This window comes from Pleurodeles waltl, chromosome 6, assembly GCF_031143425.1.
Source record: "Pleurodeles waltl isolate 20211129_DDA chromosome 6, aPleWal1.hap1.20221129, whole genome shotgun sequence".
NCBI lineage: Eukaryota > Metazoa > Chordata > Amphibia > Caudata > Salamandridae > Pleurodeles > Pleurodeles waltl.
The window spans coordinates 1,456,663,851-1,456,687,422 of NC_090445.1; the positions used below are offsets into that span (position 1 = coordinate 1,456,663,851).

General features: G+C 48.1%; 1 protein-coding gene across 1 annotated transcript in view; it reads right to left on the reverse strand.

The window, feature by feature from the left end:
• Positions 1-7,102: 7,102 nt before the first annotated feature.
• CABCOCO1 (ciliary associated calcium binding coiled-coil 1) overlaps positions 7,103-23,572 on the reverse strand; it is a 186,485-nt gene continuing 170,015 nt past the window's right edge. The window contains exon 8 of the mRNA XM_069242513.1: positions 7,103-7,302. Coding sequence (XP_069098614.1) covers positions 7,228-7,302 — 75 coding nt within the window. The 3' untranslated portion in view covers positions 7,103-7,227. The remainder of the gene's footprint in view (positions 7,303-23,572) is intronic.

Sequence of the window (23,572 nt, forward strand, 5' to 3'; positions counted from 1 at the left end):
GTGTCCTCCCTAGGTATTGTAAGCAAACTACATTGCAAAACAATGAAAAATGTGAAAGCATTCAAATATATTTAAATTACATGTTCACTCTATTTACTTGGTACAGTGCGTTTCTATCCAACCACACACAAACAATTTTCACAAATGCACTACAACAGACAGTAGCTTAACTGTAATGTTTTAGGTTCTTCAAAAATAACTAAATTTTTAAAAAGTGGCGAGGTGGAGGGCCAAGATGGCGGCGTGAGCGAACGCGTTTTTGCGAGCCCCGCCGCCCGGGCCTCAATTAAAGCATTGCGACCCCTGTGCACGGCCTCCCAGGCGCCCCTGCTCGCTGGGGGGCGAGTGGAGACGGCGGGTGTGCTGGAGAGGGGGTCCAGAGTTCGCTCACGGGCGCGCGGAGCCGGTGGCAAAGGACCTTTGGCCCAGGCTCGCACGCGCTGTGCGTGGCGAGGAACGCGGTGCTGTCGGCCTCGCGGTGAGGCCCAGCGGACGGGGGAGCCCTTAGACGGCGGGCCATTGGAGGCGCCAGGAGTGACCCGGGGACCGGTTAAGAGAGCGGAGGAGCTGCGCTGAGGCTCAGGGCTGCAAATCGGGAGACCCCTGGCGGGTTCTGCCTCAGAAGCCCGGGTGGCCTTTGCTGGGCCCGGGGCTGGTGGTGGAGCCCGGATTTGAGGAAGGGGCGGCAGAGAAGAGCAAACGACTTGCCCCTGGGCCCCCAGAAGGGACCCGGCTTGGTTGGAGTGGGGTCCCCGGTTGGTGGCACAATCGGCCAGCGGTGAACTCCTCAAGGACGGAGGAGGAGGAAGGGACCGAGTTGGGCCGGTTTCCGGGCGAGATGGCAGCAATGTGAGCCTGCGGCCTAGCGTGGAGTGTGGAACAAGGAGCTTTCTTTTCCTGACCTGGTTAGAGGCGAATAGTCTGAGGAGATCACTGGTGCAAGAGACGTGCCGGGGGCCTGAATAGGCTCACGACGGGGCGGTTGAGGCCCGAGGCTGACGGCTGGTACAGGAGTGGCAGAATCATGACGTCCTCTAAATCCAGGCGGGATCAGTCGGTGAGGGACATGCTGACCAGAGCTCAGCCGGCGAAGAGCGGTCCTGCTAAGGGGTCTGCGCCGACGAGGGGCTGTAATGATCGAGGAGAGGAGGACGATGATGGTGAGGCCCCAGTCACTAAAGGCTTTCTCTCCTCCATGTTTCATTCACTCAGGAGCGATCTGCAGGACCTCCGGAGGGACATTTCCCAGGAGATGAAGGAACTGCATACAGAGGTCACTTCCCTAGCAGATAGAGTGGCGAATGTAGAGGATGGTGAAATCTCTTGAGGGGAGGAGGTTGAACATATGCAACAGGAGATAATACGTCTTTGTGAGCAGCAGGGCCTTCTTCAGATTGCGGTGGAGGACTTGGAGAACCGGTCACGACGGCATAATATACGCATCGGGGGCCCCGATGGGAGTGGAGAAGGAGGACATTGAGGAGTTCGTCACAGCGTTGTTCCGCTCAATCTTGGGTCCTGATGAATTAAGAGAGATTACGCTGGACCGCGTTCATCGTGTAGGCCGCCCTAGGGAGCCTGGAAGTCGTCCGCCTGATATATTGGCGTGTGTCCACAACTATAGATTTAAAGAAAACATACTACAGAGAACCCGAAACTTGTCCCATGTACAGTTCCGTGAGCATAAGTTGCAGCTGTTTCAGGACCTCTCGCTGCGGACATTGCAAAGGCGTAGAGACTTTAAACCTATAACAGAACATTTAAGGGCCCACTCTACGTCCTATTCCTGGGGTCACCCCTTCCATCTTATGTTCCGATGGGAGGACAGGGGCATCAGGTGAAATCGGTGGCAGAAGTGAGAATGATCCTGCAGCTGGAGGAGAACGAACGAGAGCCTGGGGTAACTGTGGAGGAGGACGGTGGGGGTCGCCCGCGGTGGCCGCGGAAGGAGAGGAAGAGAAAGCAACGGCAGCCTACCACAACAGAGCAGGTGCTGGAAAGACAATCAGTACTGAGTAGCTTGGCTGCGGGGTCTAACGCCTAACCGATGGGCCATTGGGTACTGACGCTGTGATTTGGGGTCGTGTACGTTTTCGCTGGGGTCTTTGACCATACTAGAGAGGCGCGGGTGGGGGGGGCAACTGGATCCCATGTGACGAATCCGGATGGATCTACTGGCCCGATGAGACTTTACCCCTCCAGAGCTGTGTGTCAGAGGACTTACGTGTTCTAAGCACCTGTTGTGCATTATGGTTGTGTGTAGGAGTGCTTTCGCTGGAATTTATATAACTTTTGATCTTGCTTGCTATCCCTGTGTGGAGGACCGCTCCAATGTTGGCTCTGGTATGTGTCCCTTGGTAGCTGTGCCTGCTGTGGAGCGTGACTGGTCTAGTGCCATATGTTTTTTAAGTGTCTAAGCTTGAATGTTCAGGGACTTAATAGCCCAGTAAAGAGATTACCGATCTTGTCTGGTCTTGAGCAGTCCGGGAGTCATGTCTGCCTCCTGCAGGAAACGCACTTGGTGGGCAAGGATACGTATAGAATGAGTTCAAAGTGGTTTCCGAGGCAATTCTGGTCCTCAGCCCCAACGAAACATGCTGGGGTGGCAATACTTTTGTCGAAGTACTTCCCTGGAAAGGTGATAGCCAAGCTTCATGAGGTACAGAGTAGGTTCCTGGCGCTCACGGTGCGGGTGGGGACTTTCCTCTTCACTATTGTGACAATATATGCACTTAACGTACAACAGGAATCCTTTATGAGGCAGGCCATTTCCCCAGTGCTCAACACCCCTGACAGAGCTATTTTGGTTGGGGGTGGGGGGACTTTAACCTGGTAATGGACAATGAGCTGGATAGGGCTGGGCATCGTTATGGGCAGACTGGTGCGCAGACGGCAGCAGGGAAGCAGTGGCTGGCTGAGTGTGGTTTGGAGGATGTTTGGAGGAGGGAGCACCCAACGCTTAGGGACTATTCCTTCTATTCTGCGCCCTCAAAAACATACAGATGTATTGATTTTTTTCTGGCCTCCGCAGCGTTCATCTCTCGGATTAGGGAGACCTCAATCGAGCCCCAGGCCTTGACAGATCATGCACCTATCATTCTGGAGGCTAGTCTTGATATGGGGCATGTGGGGAGTCCGAGCTGGCGCTTTAGAGACACTATACTTCAGAGTAGAGCAGCGGAGGAGACGCTGAGACGCGTGATAGTGGATTACCTTGGGATTAATGATGATGGAGGAGTCAGCATGGAGACCCTGAAGGCGGTTGTACAAGGGGAGGTGATGTCGCTAGCGGCTAAAGATAATAAAGCACGGGAGGAACAGAGAGCAGTGCTTGAGCAAAAAGTGGTGGCCTTAGAGCGTTCTCATAAATATACTGGAGCACCTAGAGTGTGGAGGGAGCTGGAGAGGGCGCGTCAGCAGCTGAAACGGCTGGACTGGGATAGGGCAGAATATGCGATAGTGAGGCTTAAACATATATACTACATTGGGAGTAACAGATGTGGGAAGCTTCTTGCACACCGGCTGAGGGCGCAGCGCTCCGCGGCAGCCATAAAGATGATACGCTCCCCCTCTAAAGGGGAAGTGCGTACGGACGACCAAATGGCAGAGGTGTTTGCTGAGTACTATAGGGGGCTATATTGCGCAGATGCGTGGTGTGATGCGGATCCTGCTACCTTTCTCGCAGATAGCACAATTACTCCGCTTGGAGAGCATGAAGCGTCCTCGTTGGACCAGCCTATACGAGTGGACGAGGTTATCTCGTCTAAAGAACGGGAAGTCGCCTGGCCCTGATGGCTTTACGGAGCTCTTTTATAAAACGTTCTGTCCGGAGCTGGCCCCGGTTTTGGCGAGGCTCTTCAACTCCTTTCAGGTGTCTGGGGCTCTCGCACCTAGCATGTTGGAGGCTACCATTACGGTTATTCACAAACCCGGGAAGGGTCCGGAAGATTGTGCCTCATGTAGACCTATCTCACTTCTGAATATAGACGCCAAGTTGTTTACTGGTATTTTGGCTCACCGCCTCAATCCCTACATGCCGGGCCTTATAGATCCGGATCAGGTGGGCTTTAAACCCCACTGGCAGTGTGGAGATAATACAAAGCGCCTTCTGCACTTAAAAGATAAAACGGGCTGATTGCGCATGGAAGCGCTCCTCCTTTCTATCGATGCAGAGAAGGCGTTTGACAGAGTCCATTGGCCTTATCTCTTTCAGGTGTTGTAGCGCTATGGGCTGGGACCTGGGTTCAGGACCTGGATTCAATGCATTTATCGCTCGCCCAAGGCTGCGGTACGAGTTAATGGAACCCTGTCCTTGCCATTCTCGGTTGGTTGTGGAACACGACAGGGATGTCCGCTCTCCCCGCTGCTATTTGTGCTGTATATGGAACCCTTTGCTCAGCGCCTCTGTGATAACCCCCTAGTTAGTGGCGTCGAATTTGGGGGTGAACATCACCTCATTAGTCTCTATGCAGATGATGTGATTCTTACCCTCGCGGAGCCCATAGTTTCGCTTCCAGCCCTTATGGTAGCCCTGGAGGAGTTTGGGCAGGTCTCTGGATTCCGTGTGAATATGCAAAAGTCGCAGGTTCTTGGCTTATCCATTTCTCCTGACCATGTGGAGGATCTGAGAGCCCGATACCCCTTTATATGGTCGACATCGCAAGTACCCTATTTGGGTATTGAACTAGGGACCTCTGCGGTGAAGACGGCGAGCTTGAATTATGCCACGCTAACTCGGGAGGTTCTGCGAGACCTTGGGATCTGGGGGAAGCATAAACTCTCTTGGCTGGGCAGGGTGGCGGCGGTGAAAATGACTGTGCTACCACGCATACTCTACATCTTTCAGGCACTTTCCCTGACTCCTCCGTCTCGCACGATAGCGACCCTACAGTCCGCGATCTTGAAATTCATCTGGGATGGTCGGACTGCGCAGATCCCGCGGAAAGCTCTATACTGCCCTAGGGGAGAGGGGGGCCTGGCTGTTCTCTGTCTGCTGCGGTACTTCCAGGCAGCCCAACTACGCTTTCTGTTGAAGTGGAGTAGGCCGCTTTCTGAGAAACACTGGTGCTTTATGGATCAGGCGGTGCGGGGTCTCATATTTGGAAGGAGCCCTGGCTCTGACGTCGACACAGGGCACGATTACTTTATTCCTCCCCGATCACGGGAGCGACACTCCGTGTACGGGATGCAGTGGCACGACGGCAGGGGCTCACAACGTTTCCATCCCCTATGTCACCAATAGGTGAGAACCCTGACTTTCCACCCGGCTTGCAGGTAGAGCGCTTCCGCTGTTGGTATGATGGGGGCTGTAAGAGGGTGGGGAGTCTTTTTGATGAGAATGGAATGATCCCTTTTGATCAGATGCGGGTGACGTATCGATTGACCGAAGCGGATAGGCTATTGTATTATCAAGTACGTCATTGGTTGGGCCCTTATGCCTGCGAATAGGGCCTTGATAGACAGGCCACTAACCCCGTTTGAGGGGTGGATATTCACAAAGAAGGATGATAAACTGGTGATATTGGAGCTTTATCGGTTCCTACAGGGTAGGGAATGCCCGCCTAAATCTAAGGGTCAGCGGAGATGGGAGAAAGAGCTGGGGAGGGAGCTCACGGAGGAGGAGTGGGACAATATTTATTATGGAACGCATCATATGGCCCATAGTGCTGCGGGGACAGAGACGGCATATAAGATAACTTCCTATTGGTACTTTACTCCAGCAAGAATAAATGCATGGGACCCGGCTAAGTCTGGCCTTTGTTGGAGGGGGGTGCGGTAACACGGGCACGCTTGTACATCTTCTTTGGCACTGTCCCAAACTACAGCGATATTGGACGAGTATATTAGATGACATTGACAAGGTGTTTCATACAGAGATTCCTAGATTCCCCTCATATGTATTGCTGGGCCTACCTAATCCTCTCACGTTTCCCCTTCGTTCGTTGAAGGGACGACAGATGGCGCTGGCTCTTAATGCTGCACTGCAGACAATTCTTGCCCTATGGGGCTCGGATAGGTTGCCGACGTATGGCTCTTGGCTCCAGAAGCTGTGGTTCATTCTGGCGATGGAAAAGCTTACTTTGGCTTCCAAGCAGAGAGTGGGCGACATCTGTACGTTGTGGAGACCTTTCTTCCAGATCTTATCTACAGAGTTTACCGAGCTGATTTGCCCAACATACCTAAGAGTCCTGGGGCTGACCCAAGAGGTTTAGTAGGATGACATGAGCAAGGGCCATGAGGAGGGTGGGGACGACAATCTGAATGGAGTGGTGAAGGGTTGGGGCAAGAGGGAGGCGAAGCATGCAGGCGAAGAAGCACAAATGTTTTTCCTTTTTATGTTCTTTTGGGTGTTAGCGCTGTGAGATCCAGTTTAGGGTGCACTTCAGGTCCTGAGATCAATATGAGTCATAGTGGGCGGGGGAGATGTTCACCTTCATTGGAAGAAAGGATATGGTTGTATAACTGTCAAAGCATGTTCAGGGTCTACGGGGCATGTCGCGACTGAAATGACTGGAGGATTATTACAGTGCTTTGTATTGTTCTTCATGTTAAAATGCCAATAAACAGATTTGATCCATAAAAAGTGGCAGCTGGGATGCATGTATTGCCATTATGAATTAAAACTACGAGTACACTAAGGCAGACTAAACGTAACATTACACAACCCTATTTTGATATGTATCACTGGGCGCCCGATCTGTAACAATTCTGGATTCCCAAACGATGACCTTTTGTTAGTCACAAGGCCTTTTTCGTTCAATACCACTAGAGAGGCAAGGTTCTATCCTTCTACAAATGTTAATTCTCTTGTGTTCATATCTGTGTAATAATATTTCGTGTAACTCTTCCCATGATAGGCTTAGCAAATGAAAAATCACAAACCTACTCATATTGCTGGCTTTCGCACTGCTTCCAAAACGACATACTCGATTTTCAAATATTCTCTTTCTCTCTTTTCGGTTGTGTATTCTAAGGCCAAAACAAACACCATCCGATCTTCATTCATGCAAACGTAATATGACCGCATTCAACTTATTTATTCCCAGTAAAATAAGCACAGCTGTGGCCAGAGCGCTAACCATAAATATTTAAATCATTCTTTGACGTTCGAAAAACAAAGCAGAGTTTATTCTTTGACGAGTTCAAAATATTCTCAGAACATTGCTTTAATTTACTGTTAATGCTTCGCTTGTAATACATATCAACTGCGCCACTTTTCCAGAGCTTTCACGTCCTTTTCAGTTTGTCTATTCTCACAGAGTACGCCTCTTCCTGCATCCGCAGCTTTTCGTTTATCTCGGTCTGCGAGAACAATCAAAGAAAAGTGGTTATGAAGGGGTTATCTCGTTCAGCACATTGTGTTTGTGGCAGTGACATAAGTGTAGTTCAGCAACCCAGGCATTATCATGCACACAACTTCCTGTTCTGCAGACATTGCCCTACCCCAGACTTATTTCATGAGATAGCACGTGCTCTTACGCATACACGCATGGCACAATGCTTGGCGCGTCTGATGCGCACAGGAAGTTGTACTGGAGGCAACCAGTTATTGATGCGGCTTTGCGGACGAAGATAACAGGGCTAATCGAAATTTCTGAACAGAAATTAATCACTGACACTTAATCAGAAACACAACTTTGCAAAGCTATCCTTACATTTCCTTTTGCTTAATGGGTTGAGTTTTACATAAAATACGCCAAAAATACTCAGTATTAAACACGGCTGCCACTGCTGATCATATTTTCATAACTGTTAATTTTTGATGCACCTGTCTGTACACCTTAACGAATTTACAAGTTTTTTTTAGAAATATGGAATTTGTCGACATCAAGCGAATGTAGTGACCAAAAAAGCATATTTTTGCAAATAATGCAAAAATGTATATACCACTGGCGATATGTAGCTAGATGTTTGCCTGCAATATTTACTAATGTTACTTCTGCAGTAATACTATTGCATGAGTAAAAAGCAAACTACTTACCTGTACACCAATTCTCCAGAACTAATATAATTCATTGATTCACATGATTGAATCTTTCCTGTCCTCATGGTGGGAGTCCCATGGTAATAAAGACGAATAGTGCAAAGAGAATCATTGAAAGCAACACCAAAATGAAGTGACTGTTTATCAATTCACATTGTTTTGCTACAACCAAAACTTAGCAAATCAGAATGCAGCTATCTGAGCACTCTTCCCATGCAAGGCCACTATAACCCAGATTTCAAGCACACGTGTGGTAAAAATTAAGATAGATACATATCAGAGAGGGATGCATGTGAATCTATGAAATATATCAATACTGGAGAGCCACAGTGCACAGGCGAGTAACTTGTTTTTATTCCAGTATTGTGTCTTTCATAGATTCACATTTTTGAATCTGATTAGCTAGCAATAATTGTAAAGAAAACAGAGGTTGTGGGCAAAGCAAACCACTCAAATATAACATAAGCATCTGCATTGACAAGGAAACAGTAAATACATTTCGACATATGTTGGACCTGGCGCTTACTGCAGGGTCATCTCTAAATTTTTTGTCTTCCTCCTTACCTTTTTGCTGAATTCATTTTTGTTGGCTGTAAGAATCTGGACACTTTTACCACTGCTAACAAGTGCATAAAGTCCATATGCTCTCTGCTCAAAACATGACAACATTAGCTTATCCACAATTTGCATATTTATTTTACTTATAAGACCCTAGTAAAGTCCATTCCCTGTCCCCAGTGCCTGTAAATTAAATGCTACTGATGGACCTGCAGCACTGATTGTACCTCAACAAGTAAAGGGATGGGGAGGAATAATGGTCCAGTGTATGACCTCCCTAATATAATGCACTTGACAACAGAATACACTGTTCCAAAAAGAAATTGGGAAAAGGAAGTCCTAATTCTAGGAGCAAGAATCCTCACACGCCCAAATGAGTGTCATGCTTTATCATCGGAAGTGCTCCTCGTCAGACTGGCGCTGCAATGTTTGACGGGCACCCCCTCCCGAAGGGCGGCTCTTTGCCGGAGATCTTTACTCAATGATGCCAAGACCCCACAAGTGAGCTTGGAAAGAGGGGAAAAAGAAAGAGAGTGATAATAAGGATATTTAAAATTGGCTCAGGACCCAGCACCTAGGGATAACAATTTTATTCAACCAAGAAGTTGACCTCAGACACCTCCAACTCAGTACCCTTCTGGGCGAACCAGTTACTTACCTTCGATAACGCCTTTTCTGGTGGATACACTAGCTACCTGTGGATTCCTCACCTAAAGAATTTTCCCCATGCGCCAGCATCCAACGGAAATCTTTCTTCTAGCTCTGCACGTCGACGATGACATCACAATTGCGCGACTCCCATGCGATGCTGTATGACGTCAACCAGGCAATAAGAGGTCCTCGTCGGCGTGCAGACGTCAGTTATCACCATTTTTTACGTGCCTTTGAGGCGAACAGGTGAACATTGATACTACGTATTTGACATAACCACATCAAACAAAACTTATATACCATCATTTAATTCAAGCAATAGAAAACATAGAGAGTAGAAATAAACATCCTACTGTATACAGTTCTACCTTATCAAATATATCTATATATCTACACATATATATATATATATATCTACACACATATATATATATATATATATACAACTATATACACACATATAAATAACTGCATCAGTATATACATATCAACAACATACAGATGCTCACCCAAGGAAATCTTGGTAAGACCAACCAGACAACGGAGAGGCGGGTGGGACCGTGAGGAATCCACAGGTAGCTAGTATATCCACCAGAAAAGGCGTTACCATAGGTAAGTAACTTGTTCTTCTGATGGATACAACTACCTGTGGATTCCTCACCTAAAGAATAGAGTCCCAAAGCAGTACCGCACTCGGTGGTGGGTGCCGGAATGGTCAAGCCAAGAAATCCTGCAGCACTGACCGTGCTAAATGGCCATCCCTCCGGACTTCAGAATCCAAACAATAATGTTTAGCAAACATGTGGAGGGATGCCCAAGTTGCGGCCTTGCAGATGACAACCACAAGAACACCTCTAGCTAAGGCCGAGGAGGCCGCCTTAGCCCCTGGTGGAATGGGCTCTCAACCCAACAGGAGGTTCCTTCTTTGCTAAAGAATAACACAATTTGATGCAAAGAATGACCCACCTGGAAAGCGTTCTCTTGTGGACAGCCTTGCCTTTCCTCTTCCCCACGTAACCGATGAAGAGCTGATTGTCCTGTCTGAACTCTCTTGTCCTGTCGACGAAGAAGCTCAATGCTCTTCTTGGATCTAGTCGGTGTAGCCTCTCTTTCTCCTTTGATGGATGAGGTGGAGGATAGAAGGAGGAAAGTGTGATGGACTGTCCTAAATGAAAGGGTGTAACAACCTTCGGTAAGAAAGCCGCCTTGGTCCTTAACACCATCTTGTCCCTATAAAAGGAAGTATATGGGGATTCCACACTAAGAGCCTGGAGCTCACTCACCCTCCTAGCTGACGTAATGGCCACCAGGAAAACAATTTTTAAAACTAAAAACTTTAAGGAATATGAATGCATCGGTTCAAACGGTGAACCCATCCGAAAAACTAACACTAAGTTCAAATCCCACTGCGGCATAACAAATGGAGTGGGCGGAAACTTGTTAGTGAGACCCTTAATGAACCTCAAAACTATTGGGGACTTAAACATGGAGGGTTGGTCTGGAAGGCAGAGAAAGGCTGACAGTGCGGACAAATAACCCTTAACAGTCGCAACTGCACAACCCCTCTGCGCTAAGGATAACGCAAACGACAAAATGTCAGATAAGTGGGCACGTAAGGGATCAATTTGATTCTCTCCACACCATATCACAAATTTAGCCCACCTGCTTGCATAGATAGATTTGGTGGAGTGTCGCCTGGCCGATAATATAACGTCCACCACTTCAGGTGGGAGAGAAAAAGTACTCAGATTGCACTGTTCAATCTCCAGGCATGTAGGTGCAGGCTCTGGAAGTGGGGGTGTAGAACCTGCCCCTACGACTGCGAGAGGAGGTCTGCCCTGTGAGGGAGACGGAGCGGAGGGCACAGAGAGAGTTGGAGAAGGTCTGAATACCACACCCTTCTTGGCCAATCTGGAGCTATTAAGATGACTTGGGCCCGGTCTTGGAGAATCTTCCTCAGAACCCGAGGAATCAAGGGTATGGGGAGGAAACGCATAAAGCAACTGACCATTCCAGGACATCTGAAGCGCGTCCCCCAACGCTCCTTGCACCGGATACTGGAGGCTTCAGAACGACGGGCAGTGCGCGTTCCACCGAGTGGCAAACAGATCTACCTGAGGAAACCCCCATATCCAGAAGATGCAAAGGACCTGGTCTGGATGAAGACGCCACTCGTGATCGGTCGAGATGTGCTGACTGAGACTGTCCGCACGTACGTTCAAAACTCCAAGCAAATCCGATGGTCCTGTGCCCAGGACCAGAGGCGCAGAACTTCTCTGCAGAGAAGGTACAACCCCACTCCTCCCTGTATGTTTATATACCACATCGCAGTAGTGTTGTCCGTTCGGACTTGAACCGACCGACCGTGAAGGGAAGGGAGGAAGGCCTTGAGAGCCAGACGTATCGCCCGCAATTCCAACAGATTGATGCGAAACCTCTGTTCCACTGGAGACCAATGACCTTTGACCTCCAGGTCCCCCATATGAGCTCCCCGGCCTAGAGTGGAAGCATCCGTTATCACTGTGGCCACTGGAGGTGGCAGCGAGAACGGCTTTCCTTGAGAAAGGTTGCTGATCACAGCCCACCATCGAAGATCCGCTGCAGCGTCTCTGGAGATCCTTATCGATTCCTCGAGACCCCCTTTGTGTTGAAACCACTGCCTGCGGAGGCACCACTGAAGAGCCCTCGTGTGCCAGCGTGCATGAGTGACCAACAGAATGCAAGAAGCAAACAGACCGAGCAGACGAAGGACCTTGAGGACTGGAACGACCGCTCCATTCTGGAACATTGGAATCAGCGCCTGAATGTTCTGAATCCGCTGCGGTGGAGAAAAGACCCGGTTCAATGTTGTGTCTAGTACTGCCCTATGAACAGGAGGCGTTGAGAGTGCTCCAGGTGAGATTTGGGCACGTTCACTGAAAAACCCAGATCGAACAACAACTGGGTTGTCGACTGCAGTTGACGCCGCAGGAGCTCCGGAGACTTGGCTTTGATCAACCAATCGTCCAGGTAAGGGAATACTGCTATCCCCCTCCTTCTTAGCTCTGTTGCAACCACCGCCATCACCTTCATGAAGACTCAAGGTGCTGAAGTAAGACCAAACGGAAGGACCGCAAACTGATAGTGTTGCGACCCCACCACAAACCGGAGATACTTCCTGTGCGATTTTAGGATCGGGATATGAAAGTAAGCATCCTGCAAGTCGACAGACACCATCCAATCCCCTTTGTTCAACGCCAAAAGAACCTGTGCTAGGGTCAGCATTTTGAACTTTTCCTGCTTGAGGAACCAATTCAAAATCCTCAGGTCCAGGATTGGCCTCAACCGACCATCCTTTTTGGGGATCAGGAAATATCTTGAATAGCAGCCCTGACCCCTCTCCTGCTCTGGAACCAACTCTACTGCACCTTTCGACAAAAGGTCTAGAACTTCCTGTTGTAATAAAAGAAGATGGTCTTCCGAACAGAAGGATGGGCAGGGAGGGATGGGAGGAAGAAACTCCTGAAAGGGAAGAGTATAACCTTTCCCCACAATATCCGTGACCCAGGAGTCCGATGTTATTGACTCCCACATGTGGAGAAACTGAGACAATCTCCCCCCTACAGGAGATGCATGCAAAGGGAGTGATGGAGGACTAAGGTTGCTTTCCCTGCTGCACCCCTCCGGAGGAAGAGGCAGAGTGCTGCTGGTTGGCCCCTCTTGTACGAACCCTACCCCTTCCCCTATATGATCTATAGGGGTGAGCAGTAGTAGGTTGCTGTCCTGCTGACTGAAATCTCCCCCGAAAGGAAGAGCCACGCCCAAACCCCCTGAACCTCCTAAATGATCTCAAAGGAGTAGAAGTGGAAGCTTGCAAGCCCAAGGATCTTGCTGTGGCCCTACTCTCCTTGAACCGCTCCAAGGCAGAGTTAGCTTTTGTCCCGAAGTGTTTATCTCCATCAAAGGGTAAGTCAAGTAGGGTTGACTGCACATCGGGAGAGAATCCTGAAGATCGCAGCCAGGCATGCCTCCTTGTTGCTATGGACGTGCCCATAGCTCTGGCCACGGAGTCAGATGTGTCAAGTCCAGATTGGATAACCTGGGTCGCAGCCGCCCGAGTGTCCGCTAAAAGGTTCAAAACCTCCTGAGGCAATCCAGAGTGTGTCTTGGCCTTGTCCATCAGGGCGTAGATGTACCTGCTGAAGATACAGGTAGCATTTGTCGACTTCAGGGCCATGCTGCATGAAGAGAACGCCTTTTTCGCAGATTGGTCCATTCTCTTGGATTCCCTGTCCGAAGGAACCCCTGGAAAAGATCCTGGAGCAGTGCTGGAGGAGCATGAGGCTTGCACCACCAAGCTCTCTGGAGTCGGATGTCTTGACAAGAAAGCTGGATCTCCAAGAGCCACCCAATACCTCCTTGCAACAGACCTATTCATTGCTGCAGAAGGCTCAGGCTTCTTCCACACCTCCATTATCGGGTCTACAAGTGCCTCATTAAATGGAAGAAGCGGCTCGCCACTGCTGAAGAAGGGTGCAACACTTCCGCAAGAATGTTAGTCTTTATGTCAGCAGCTGGAAGAGGAAAGTCAAGAAAATCTGCCACCTTCCTCACCACCGAATGGCAAGAAGCAGATTCTTCGGTGTACTCCACCGTGGATGCTAATTCCCACTCCGGGGAAGAGTCCAGCCCACTGGCAGTGTCCAAGCCCTGCAGGTCTCCCAGGGGCTCTATAATCTCACCCTCTTCCAAGAGCTGCTTCTCATATTCCTGCTCCTCAAGCAGCCTCAGAGCCAATCTCATGGAGCGGAGCCTGGCCTCTATTCTCGATGTCGATAAGGCATCTGCCGAAGTCGAAGACCTCGGTCTGCGTCGACCCTCGGATTCATCTGACGCCGGATCCTTCGGCGCCGTAGGCTTCTTCAGCGTCGTTTGAGGTTGTGGCGAACACATCGGTGCCGGGGCAGCAGATGTCGTCGGCGTCACAGGCCTTCTAGGTGACGCCATTGGTACCGGCGCCGAACCAGCACCTCCTGTAGGAAGGAAAGGCATGAAGGGCATCTGTCTGTACGGAGCCGGAACACCCATGTCATATGCCAAAGGACCTGAAGGTCCAGAATGGCCACCTCCCAGAGCCATGGTGGCGAAGATGTTTGACTTTGCATTAAGAAATGAGGCAGGATCTGTACGTGGCACCGGGAACACCGGATATCCCTGCGGAGTCGGCGCCTGAGGTGACACCAGCGCCGGTTCGGGCATCTCCGTCTGCGCCAGTGAAACCGCCGGATCCTGAGGAGGATCAACCTCAAAGACAGACAGAGGAGACATTGGAGAAGTAGGAGTCATCCGAGGCGGAGGTGTTACCATCAGACTAACCTCCCATGTCTTTCGGCGTCGAGCAGATGGCGACCTCGAGCGGGATCGGTCCTTCGAACGACGTCATGATCCATGCCGGCACCGGGAGTCTCGATGACACCTGTGCGATTTTGATGATTTAGAAGAAGACCTACGATGGTAATGTCTTTCCTTCTTCTTCGATTTCGCCAAGAATAACTTGGCCTCCCGCTCCTTGAGTGCTTTTGGATTCATACGCTGGCATGAACCGCACGCCTCAACTTCAAGGTCAGAGCTCAGACACCACAAACAATTTTCGTGTGGGTCTGTCACTGACATTCGGCCACCACACTCCCTACAGGGTGTAAAACCCGGTTTTCGTGGCTGAGACATTGTAACACTCGAAGTGAAACAGTAGCTCCCTGGTAGCCTCAAAGAAAAAAACGTTACTCGAAGGCACGGAAAAAAGGGAACTTACGTCTGCACGCTGACAAGGACCTCTTATTGCCTGGATGACGTCATACGGCGTTGCGTGGGAGTCGGGTAATTGTGACGTTATCGTCGACGTGCAGAGCTAGAAGAAACATTTCCGTCGGATGCTGGCGCATGGGGGAAATCCTTTAGGTGAGGAATCCACAGGTAGTTGTATCCATCAGAGCTATAGATACTCTTGCTAGAAAGGACTGCTGTGATATTGTCACTCCACAGGACTCTGCTGGACTTCTGCTCTGGTGTGCTCATCTTCTGCCTGCTGCCCTTCTTGCCTGGTAGTGAGAAGAACTGGACTTGAATCTCTCCAACCCAGAACCAAAGTGACAGCAAGAGCTTCCTGGCTTGCCTCCTATTCTTCTGAAGTCTCAGGGACACAAAAGACTTTCAACTCATCACCTATAGCACCTGGACTTTACCATCTGAGAATCATGCCCTGCCAAGTGGTGCCAATTATGTCCTGGGCCCTTGGAAGTAGGCATAATGTGCTGCTCCACCTAGAACCTATGCATCATTGCTGTTGCGAGGCACAGAGCCGGCACATCACCCCTGTTGAGTGAATCGGAACTGGCACATCACCTCTAGTGCGGGATCAGGTTTGACACATCACCGCTGCTGCAAAGCCAGAACCTGCACATCACATTCGGCACCGCCGCACCTTGCAGCCACAGCATTGCTGCTGCAGTGTGTAGAAAATCATCGTATCACCTCTATAATGAGGATCGACTGTAGCGCATCGCCTTTGGAACCACCACACCATAGTGTCTCTGCATCACCGCTGCAGCGTGGGGGAAGATCAACGCATCTCTACTACATGGGGGAAATCAAATCATCTCCCCTGCCACATGACTGACATAGTGCATCGCCCAATCTGCTCCCCGCATTTCTATTGGTGCAATCAGGATCAAGGTACTGTTGTTCAGTGGGCCTCACTGTGTTTTTGTATCCGGCCTGCACTCTAACACAGTTGACCTGAACTCTTGACTTTGCTGCGGTCCACGCAACTAGATAACAATGGTTGCCACTTTATGCGTCTAAGCACCACAATTAAGATTATTCTCTGAACATTCAAATCTCAACTTCTAATTATTGTATTTTTGTCACTAAGGTCTTGTTTTGTTCATTAAATTATGTTCTATTGTTCTAACCAGGTGTGGTTTCTTTTCGTATGGTATGTTCACTGTTTTACTGTTTGAAGTGTTGCACTAATACTTAACAAATTGCCTCTTAAGTTAGGCCTGACTGCTGTGTGCCACGCTAAATGGGGGTTGAGTACAGGCTAAGTGGTGGTCGCAACTTGGTAGTTATAGAGAGGACCCAGTTTCTATAATTTCTATGTTTTTCTAATAACTTTGGCGCTGTTTGAGGAATCTTCACGAAAATTTCTTAAAAAAATATGACGCTCACTTCAGTGTCTGTCTGGAACATTTCGGGGTGATCTGTCAAGCGGGGTCCGAAAAAAAGGCGCTTTTTCCCGATGCATTTTTCCATAGGAATTTTGAAAAGGTATAGCACCTGAACCACTGGATGGAATTACACAAAATTTGGGAGAACAGTAGCTCTTGGTCCAGAAAGCATCCTTTTTGTTATTTGATGTACATCCGCTCAGTAGGTTTTGTGAAATTATTGGTATATATTTATATATATATAGGGACGCGAAGACTTTGGGAACCCTCTCGATCTCGTGCTGAGATCTGATTGATTGCCAACACTTCAACAAGGAAGTGTTGGCAGCCATGTTGGGACTGGGCTTCCGCTGATTCCCAGAAAACAATATTAAAAAAAAGAAAAGGGCCCTGGTAGGCACAGCCTGACCCCATTGCTCTGGTGCTGGGGTCCCAGAGGGACCCCCCAGAGCAAAAACATATTTTTTATTTTACTTCTCATTGGGAGATGCAGTAATCCGCAGATCCACCGGAAAAAATAAAAGTGTGGGCTCCCGTGCTTGTTTAAATTAAGCCACTGGGTGGGCCAGGTCCTGGGGGCATTGACATTTTCAATAAATCCCCAGGAACTGCCACCCCCGAGCAGACTTTGTATTGAAATGCGTTGCGGTGCGGCCCAGACCACTCGCAGCCCTAGGGACCACCACCTCCCCAGGGCAGAATTTAAAATGAAATGCAGGAGGGCCACTTGTCCCCCCCTCTGCAGCCCTGGGACCGCCACCTACCCGGGGCACAATTTGTAATGCAATGCGGAGGGTGCCTGGCCCCCCACATCCCAGAATTTGAAATTAAATGGGGGTCGCCTGGCTCCTGATCAGCCCCGGGGACTGCCTCCTCCCTGGGGCAACATTTTTGTAGGATGGGGGGCTTTTTCTGATACCGAGCCCTGGGGACCACCACCTCCTTAGGAGTGTATAAGTTAAAAAGGGTCCACTTGATCCCCCTCGTGGAGCCAATGATGGCCATGGGGACCTCCACCCCTGGGACATAGCTGTTTGCTCTGACTTGGAGGCCCTTTGGTTCCAACAAGTAAGAGCTGTCAAACAGGTCTCACTTGCTGGCAATGGAGGTTTCCTTTGTTTCCTTGCCTGCATTTCTACAGAGGATACAATTGCTCTCACAGACAGGGAGCTGCATGTTTAGCAGCTCCCTGTCTGTGACAGCAATGCTGGCTCCAACAGGAGGTGTGTGTGCTGGCTTGGATTGCAAGGGCCTTTAGGCTACCCCAGCAGTCTCCAACGGTGGTGACTGGAAGTCCTGCAGATGGTCCAGGAGACATGGCGGGCCCCAGGGAATGGGGTCACCGGGGTCGAGATTGGCCCAGAAAAAAACTATATTAACGTTGGGCTCCAAGGGATGGGTACCCAAGGGCCAAAATCAGACAGGGCTCCCCTTCCCTGCCAAAAAAATAAAAAATTAGAAGGTTAGAAGGCTGGGCCCCAGTGGAAGGGATCCCCAGGGCCAAGAGCGGCCTGAGGAAGGGGCCCATGCACCCCCCTCCACAAAAAATACATATACTAATGCTGGGCCCTGGGGAATGGGGTCTCTGTTGCAGAAATTAGCCTGTGGAGGGGGCCGCGTGGCCCCACAAAAACATTTTTAGAAGGCTCGGCCCTGGGGGATGGAGTCCCTGGGGTAGAAATTGGCTGGGAAGGAGGGCTGTGGGGGCCTGCGGCAACTCCCGCTGTGCATGGCTATGGGCTGTGCGTAGCATGGAGTGGGTGGTTAGGGGGGTTAGCCACAGGGCCTGGCCTGCCAGGCCTTGTGGCCAACCCTACTGTGCATGGCCAAAGTCTATGTGCAGAGCAAGATTGAGTGGCTATGTAAAAAGAAAACATAGAAATTCACTGAAATAAACAAAAGTTACAGGGACGTTATAGTTAGGAAATAGAATTGAAAAAAACATAGAAATTCACTGAAAACACCAAAGGCTACAGGGACATTCTAGTTAGGCTCACATTTTAAACACACAAAACCATAGAAATTCACCTGTTAAAGTTATCTCAAGTAACTATAACTTGTGCCCTAAGGTAACTATAACTCGTGCCCTCACCATGCATTGCTAATAACCCCACAAGTTACAGCACTCATGACATCTATGATAACATCATTATTAATATCAATGTAATATTTGCAATAAAATGTTTAGTTTAAAAAAAAAAAAAATGTCTTGTGTCCTCATCCAACCATATGGCAAACCAGATTTCGTCCTGGGGGGCCTCCTCCGAAAGGTCCAGAAACCTTAGGGCGATCTACCATTTCAGGCTCCCACCTGGGAAGTCCGGGTCTCTGGGTTTTATTTTTTTTACCTTCCACGAACGGCCATGGGTGTAATCATGGGACATAAAGTTTATGTTTTTTCCAGCCACCTTTTTAGTGGGCCCTAAAGCTTACTTCTCTTACCTTCCTTTTTACTAACTCCCACGTCCAAAGTAAAATTGTATACCAACACGTCTACCCAATCCGAATAAATAGGAGGAGAGATGCTAATCCATTTCCTGCATATCTCCCTCTTCGCCAACAACATCATGTAGAAAAGCAATTTAGCATTGTTCCTACTCAGCCCTGTTGGGGCAGGAAGGCATCCAAAAACAACCAAAGATAGGTTCACTTGGCAAGTGATCGTTAAAATATCATTGATTGCCTCTCCCACCTCTTTCCAGAACCGGGAAAGCTGGGGGCACTCACAAAACCTATGCCTGTCATCTGCCAAGCCCAGGCCACACTTCTTAAAGCTAATCAAGTTTCCTTGTATACATTTAGATAACTTCTCTGGGGTCCAGAAGGCTCTGTGGATTGAAAACAAATGATTCCTTCTTAAACGGGCAGGCTTAACTGTAGAGTACAACAAAACTGAAGATACTTGCCATAGTTCTTTAATCTGTGATCCTGGAAGTCGCTCCTTCCAAATCTCTTCAGGCATTTTAAGTTCTCCATCTATAACTTCCATCAGTGTTGAGTACCATCTTGCCAGTTCCTTCTTCCGAGATTTGCCCTGATGAAGTAAACCTTCTACCTCATTTGAGTCACCTACTTTCTCCTTCACACTCTTCCCCCAGCTTCCTATCTGGAAGTACTTAAATCTAGCTAACTTGCCCTGTCGCCACCTCGAGATCCTCATACGGTATCAAGTTCCCATCGATGAACAGTTGCCCCCAGCACACAGTTCCTGCCTCTTTCAATGGTTTAACTAGAGTATCTTTTGTCCATTCTGGGGAGCCCGAGGACTCCCAAATAGGTGCGTATTTACTACATTAAGGCCAACCAGTGGCCTTTCTTAATGTAAACCACTGCTTTGCGGCATCCTGGGTAATGTTAATTCAGATTTTCTTGAAGTATTTGGGGTCTCCGAATTTATAAAGAAGATTTCCTTACACTCCGTGCTTAGGCTCCATCGTTTCTTTAAGGATCTGCGCCAGCTCCGTAGACCCCATAGCATTTGTAATCTCCCCCATGTTTTTCATAAAAATCGCCCAGGCATAAAGATGGAGGTCGGGGATCGCTATCCCCCCTTTCCCCTTCTTCCTCCTCAATTTCTTCCATGAAATACGTACACCTTTGGAAGCCCAAATAAAGCTACTAATTTTGCCCTGCAGTTTATCCAGCCATTCCTTGTTATATTTTGGAAGTAATGCATTAAGAATAAATAGAAGGTTAGGTAATATCATCATCTTAACCAGATTAGCCCTCCCCACAACTGCAAGGGGTAAATTCGTCCAGCTCTTCATTAGTTTACAGGAATCTCTCATAATTCTAAAAAAATTAACTTCCGGTATTCTTGCTATATCCTGGGTTATTGTAATACCTGAATATTTTATCTCACTCTTAATAGGTATATCTCCCGTCTGCACGTTCCATGCAATAATTTCAGTTTTATCCTTATTAACTTCATATCCCACAATCTCCCCGATTTTTTTTGCCTGCTCCTCTAAAATTGGTAGTGTCTGTTGTATGTTTGTGGTATAGGCCATTAAATCCTCCGCATACAGGGCTACCTTCCTGCACCACCCGCATACTTAAACGGGGGTTTTGTCTGCTCTCCTCTAATTTTACAGGTTAGAGGCTCTATATACAAATTAAATAACAGCGAAGACAATGGGAATCCCTTCCTGGTTCCTCTTTCTATTTTAAAAGGGGGTGCTAATGAGCCGTTAATCGACACTTGAGCGACCGGGTCATGATATTTTTTCAGCAATACACTTATAAACTTCCCTCCAAGGTTAAAAACTTCACAAAGAGTCTTCAGATACGCCCAGTTGACCCTATCGAATGCCTTTGCGGTGTCAATTTGTCACTAAAGCTAATAGTTTCTTACACGAATAAGCTAAATCTACTGAGCCTATCAAAATATGTGTCAATTCGTGCATATACCTATTCTTTAAAAAACCCTTTTGATCTCCCTGAATAAGACTACCTAGAATACCCCTCAACCTGTCTGCCAAAAGTTTCACAAAGATTTTATAATCGCAGTTTAGCAGAAAGATCGGCCTGTATGCGTCACAATTTCTAGGATCCTTCCCTGGTTTGGAGATTAGTGTAATAATAGCCTCCTTCCAGGAAGGAGGTAGTGAGCCTCCTTCAATTAAGATGTTATTATACAAACTCTCCAGATGTTTAAAAATACTTCCTCCCAACACTTTATATATCCCGAAGGGTAAACCATCTGGGCCTGGTGCTTTTCCTAACTTAACCGTCTGTATGACTCGCTCTATCTCAGTCTGCCCTACCTGTTCATTCAAGATTTTATTATCTTCTTCATCCAAGCTCGGCAGGTCAAGGTCTTTTAACCAAGTCTTGGAAACCACCAACTTCTCCAAATAAAGCTCCTTTTAATAGCCCGAATCGCTTCTTCGATCTCCCCCCTGCTTCTATAAACCTCCCCTGGATTCTTACCATAAATTTCAGACACCTTGTTCCTAAGCTGGTTTGTCCTTATTTTCCATGCTAATAGTTTCCCACAGTTTTCCCCATATTCAAAATGTGCAATCCTATTAGCTTCGAATCTTGCTTTTATCCTCTTATCCACCACAGCTACCAATTCCTGCCTTAGATCTTGATGGAGCCTGTCCAGTTTTTCAAAGTCCTCACCTCTATTATCCAGGGCTATCAACTCTTGCTCTACTTGATGTAACCAATGTTCTAGACACGTAATTCCTCCCTTAGTGGCCTTCCTACTGAAAGAGGATGCTCTTATCAATCTACCCCTCAGGAAAGCCTTAAATGCATCCCACACTACGGCTGGTGACGATGATCCAGAGTTAATGCTAAATAATTCTTCTACATCTGTTCTTAAATCTGCCACTAACTTCTTGTCTAACAATAAACTCCTGTCCAGTGTCAACCTCCTCTGAATACCCCTTGTCCACAATTGGATAATCATGCTTACTGCTGAGTGATCGGACATGTGAGCCGCAACATGCACTACCTCTTCCACTTGATCCCTCAATCTCCCATCTACTAGGGCCTAGTCTATCCTGGACTGATGTCTATATTTTTTTATTGTTATATGTGTACCCACGGTTTTGCCCCTCCTTCTCCCTCCAAATATCGTGCAACCCTAACTTAGACATTATAGCTAATATTTTGGATTGCATTTTTTCATTAGTTCTTGCCCGACTTCCAGAAGATCTATCTAAGTTGTAGTTCATCACCACATTAAAGTCCCCCATCCATAGTATCGGGTTGGGGTATTGCAGCACATGGTGAAAAAGATCCACTAAAGGTGAGGGATCGTCTCTATTCGGCCCATAATAACCTACCAAAGTAAATGCACACTCAAAAGCCACCAACCTTCCGATAACCCATCTGCCTGCCTTATCTACTGGCCCACACTGCAAATAAATATTGGGGTGATCTCTAACTAGTATAGCCACTACCTTGCCCCTCCCAACCTGCGTGGTACTTAAAGACTGCTGGAGCCATGTACACAAGAAGAAGAATTCAGTACACTCCTCATTAGACAGGTGCGTCACTTTCAAGATTAAAACATTTGCCTGAGTATCTCTCAAATACTGAATCAATCTCCACTGCCTACTCCTTACTCTTAATCCATTATCCATTAGGAATTTTAACTCATTTACCCCTGCCATCTATATTGTACTTTAAAAGCCACTGGTAAAACCCCTCCATATTCTGCCTGTGCTCTGCTTGAAGAGGACATTTTTTTAAATTTGTTTATTTCTCCCCTTTGCTCCCCCACCCAGTGCTCACACCCTCCACCTCCAACTCCACTTCTCACCCCCACCTCCACCCTCAACCCTATCCCTAAGTCCCTGGGAAAACCTGTTTTTACCTCTTTTAACCCACTCTCATCCCAGGGAGTCCGCCCCCGGGCCAATATCTGCACATAAAAAAAGAAAAAGGGGGCTTGTTCCATCCTCTGAATATGTTAGCCATCCTTATTCAAAGTCTTGATCAGGTCGTCCACCTCCCACCAATCCTTGAAGTTGTGCAACTGAGCCGTAGCCCCTAATTCTTTCAAAATCTCCATCCTTTTTCCCAGCTCCCATTGTCCATTTGGAGTTACGCTTTTATAAATCAGACCTGATTTCAAACCTGACTTCTTCCACTACTAGCGACTTCTGTCTCAAAGCTTCGGCCAGAATACGCTCCTTAAGGGCATACGTATGAAAGCAGACCAATATCTTCCTGGGTTTATTTCTGTTTGAAGGTTTCCTATAAGGGTCCCTATGCGCCCTTTGGATAACTCTTGCAATGTCCTCTATTGTGTCTTCTATCTGTACACCCTGCTTAAATAACCGAATTACCAACCCTTTCAAGTCGGACCCTTCCATGTCCTCTGGGACTCTTAGAAACCTCAAATTACACCTTCTTTGGTTATTATCCAATACCTCAAGCTTAGATAAAACGCTCTCTTCATTAGATTTCAACTTCTGAATTTTGACCCTGTTCACTTCTATCGCAGACTTCAGCTCCCCTACCTGCTCCTCCGCAAGATCATCAATTTTCTCCCAAAGGGTCTCACACAAACTCCTGATCTCCTTTTGGTTGTTAATGGACGTCTCAAAGCCACCCTTAACTTCCAGAGACAGAGCTTTTAACATCTCCACAATATGATAGGCAGGAAGTTCTCCCCCTGCTAAATCCTGCTGATGCCCATCCTCAAAACTTG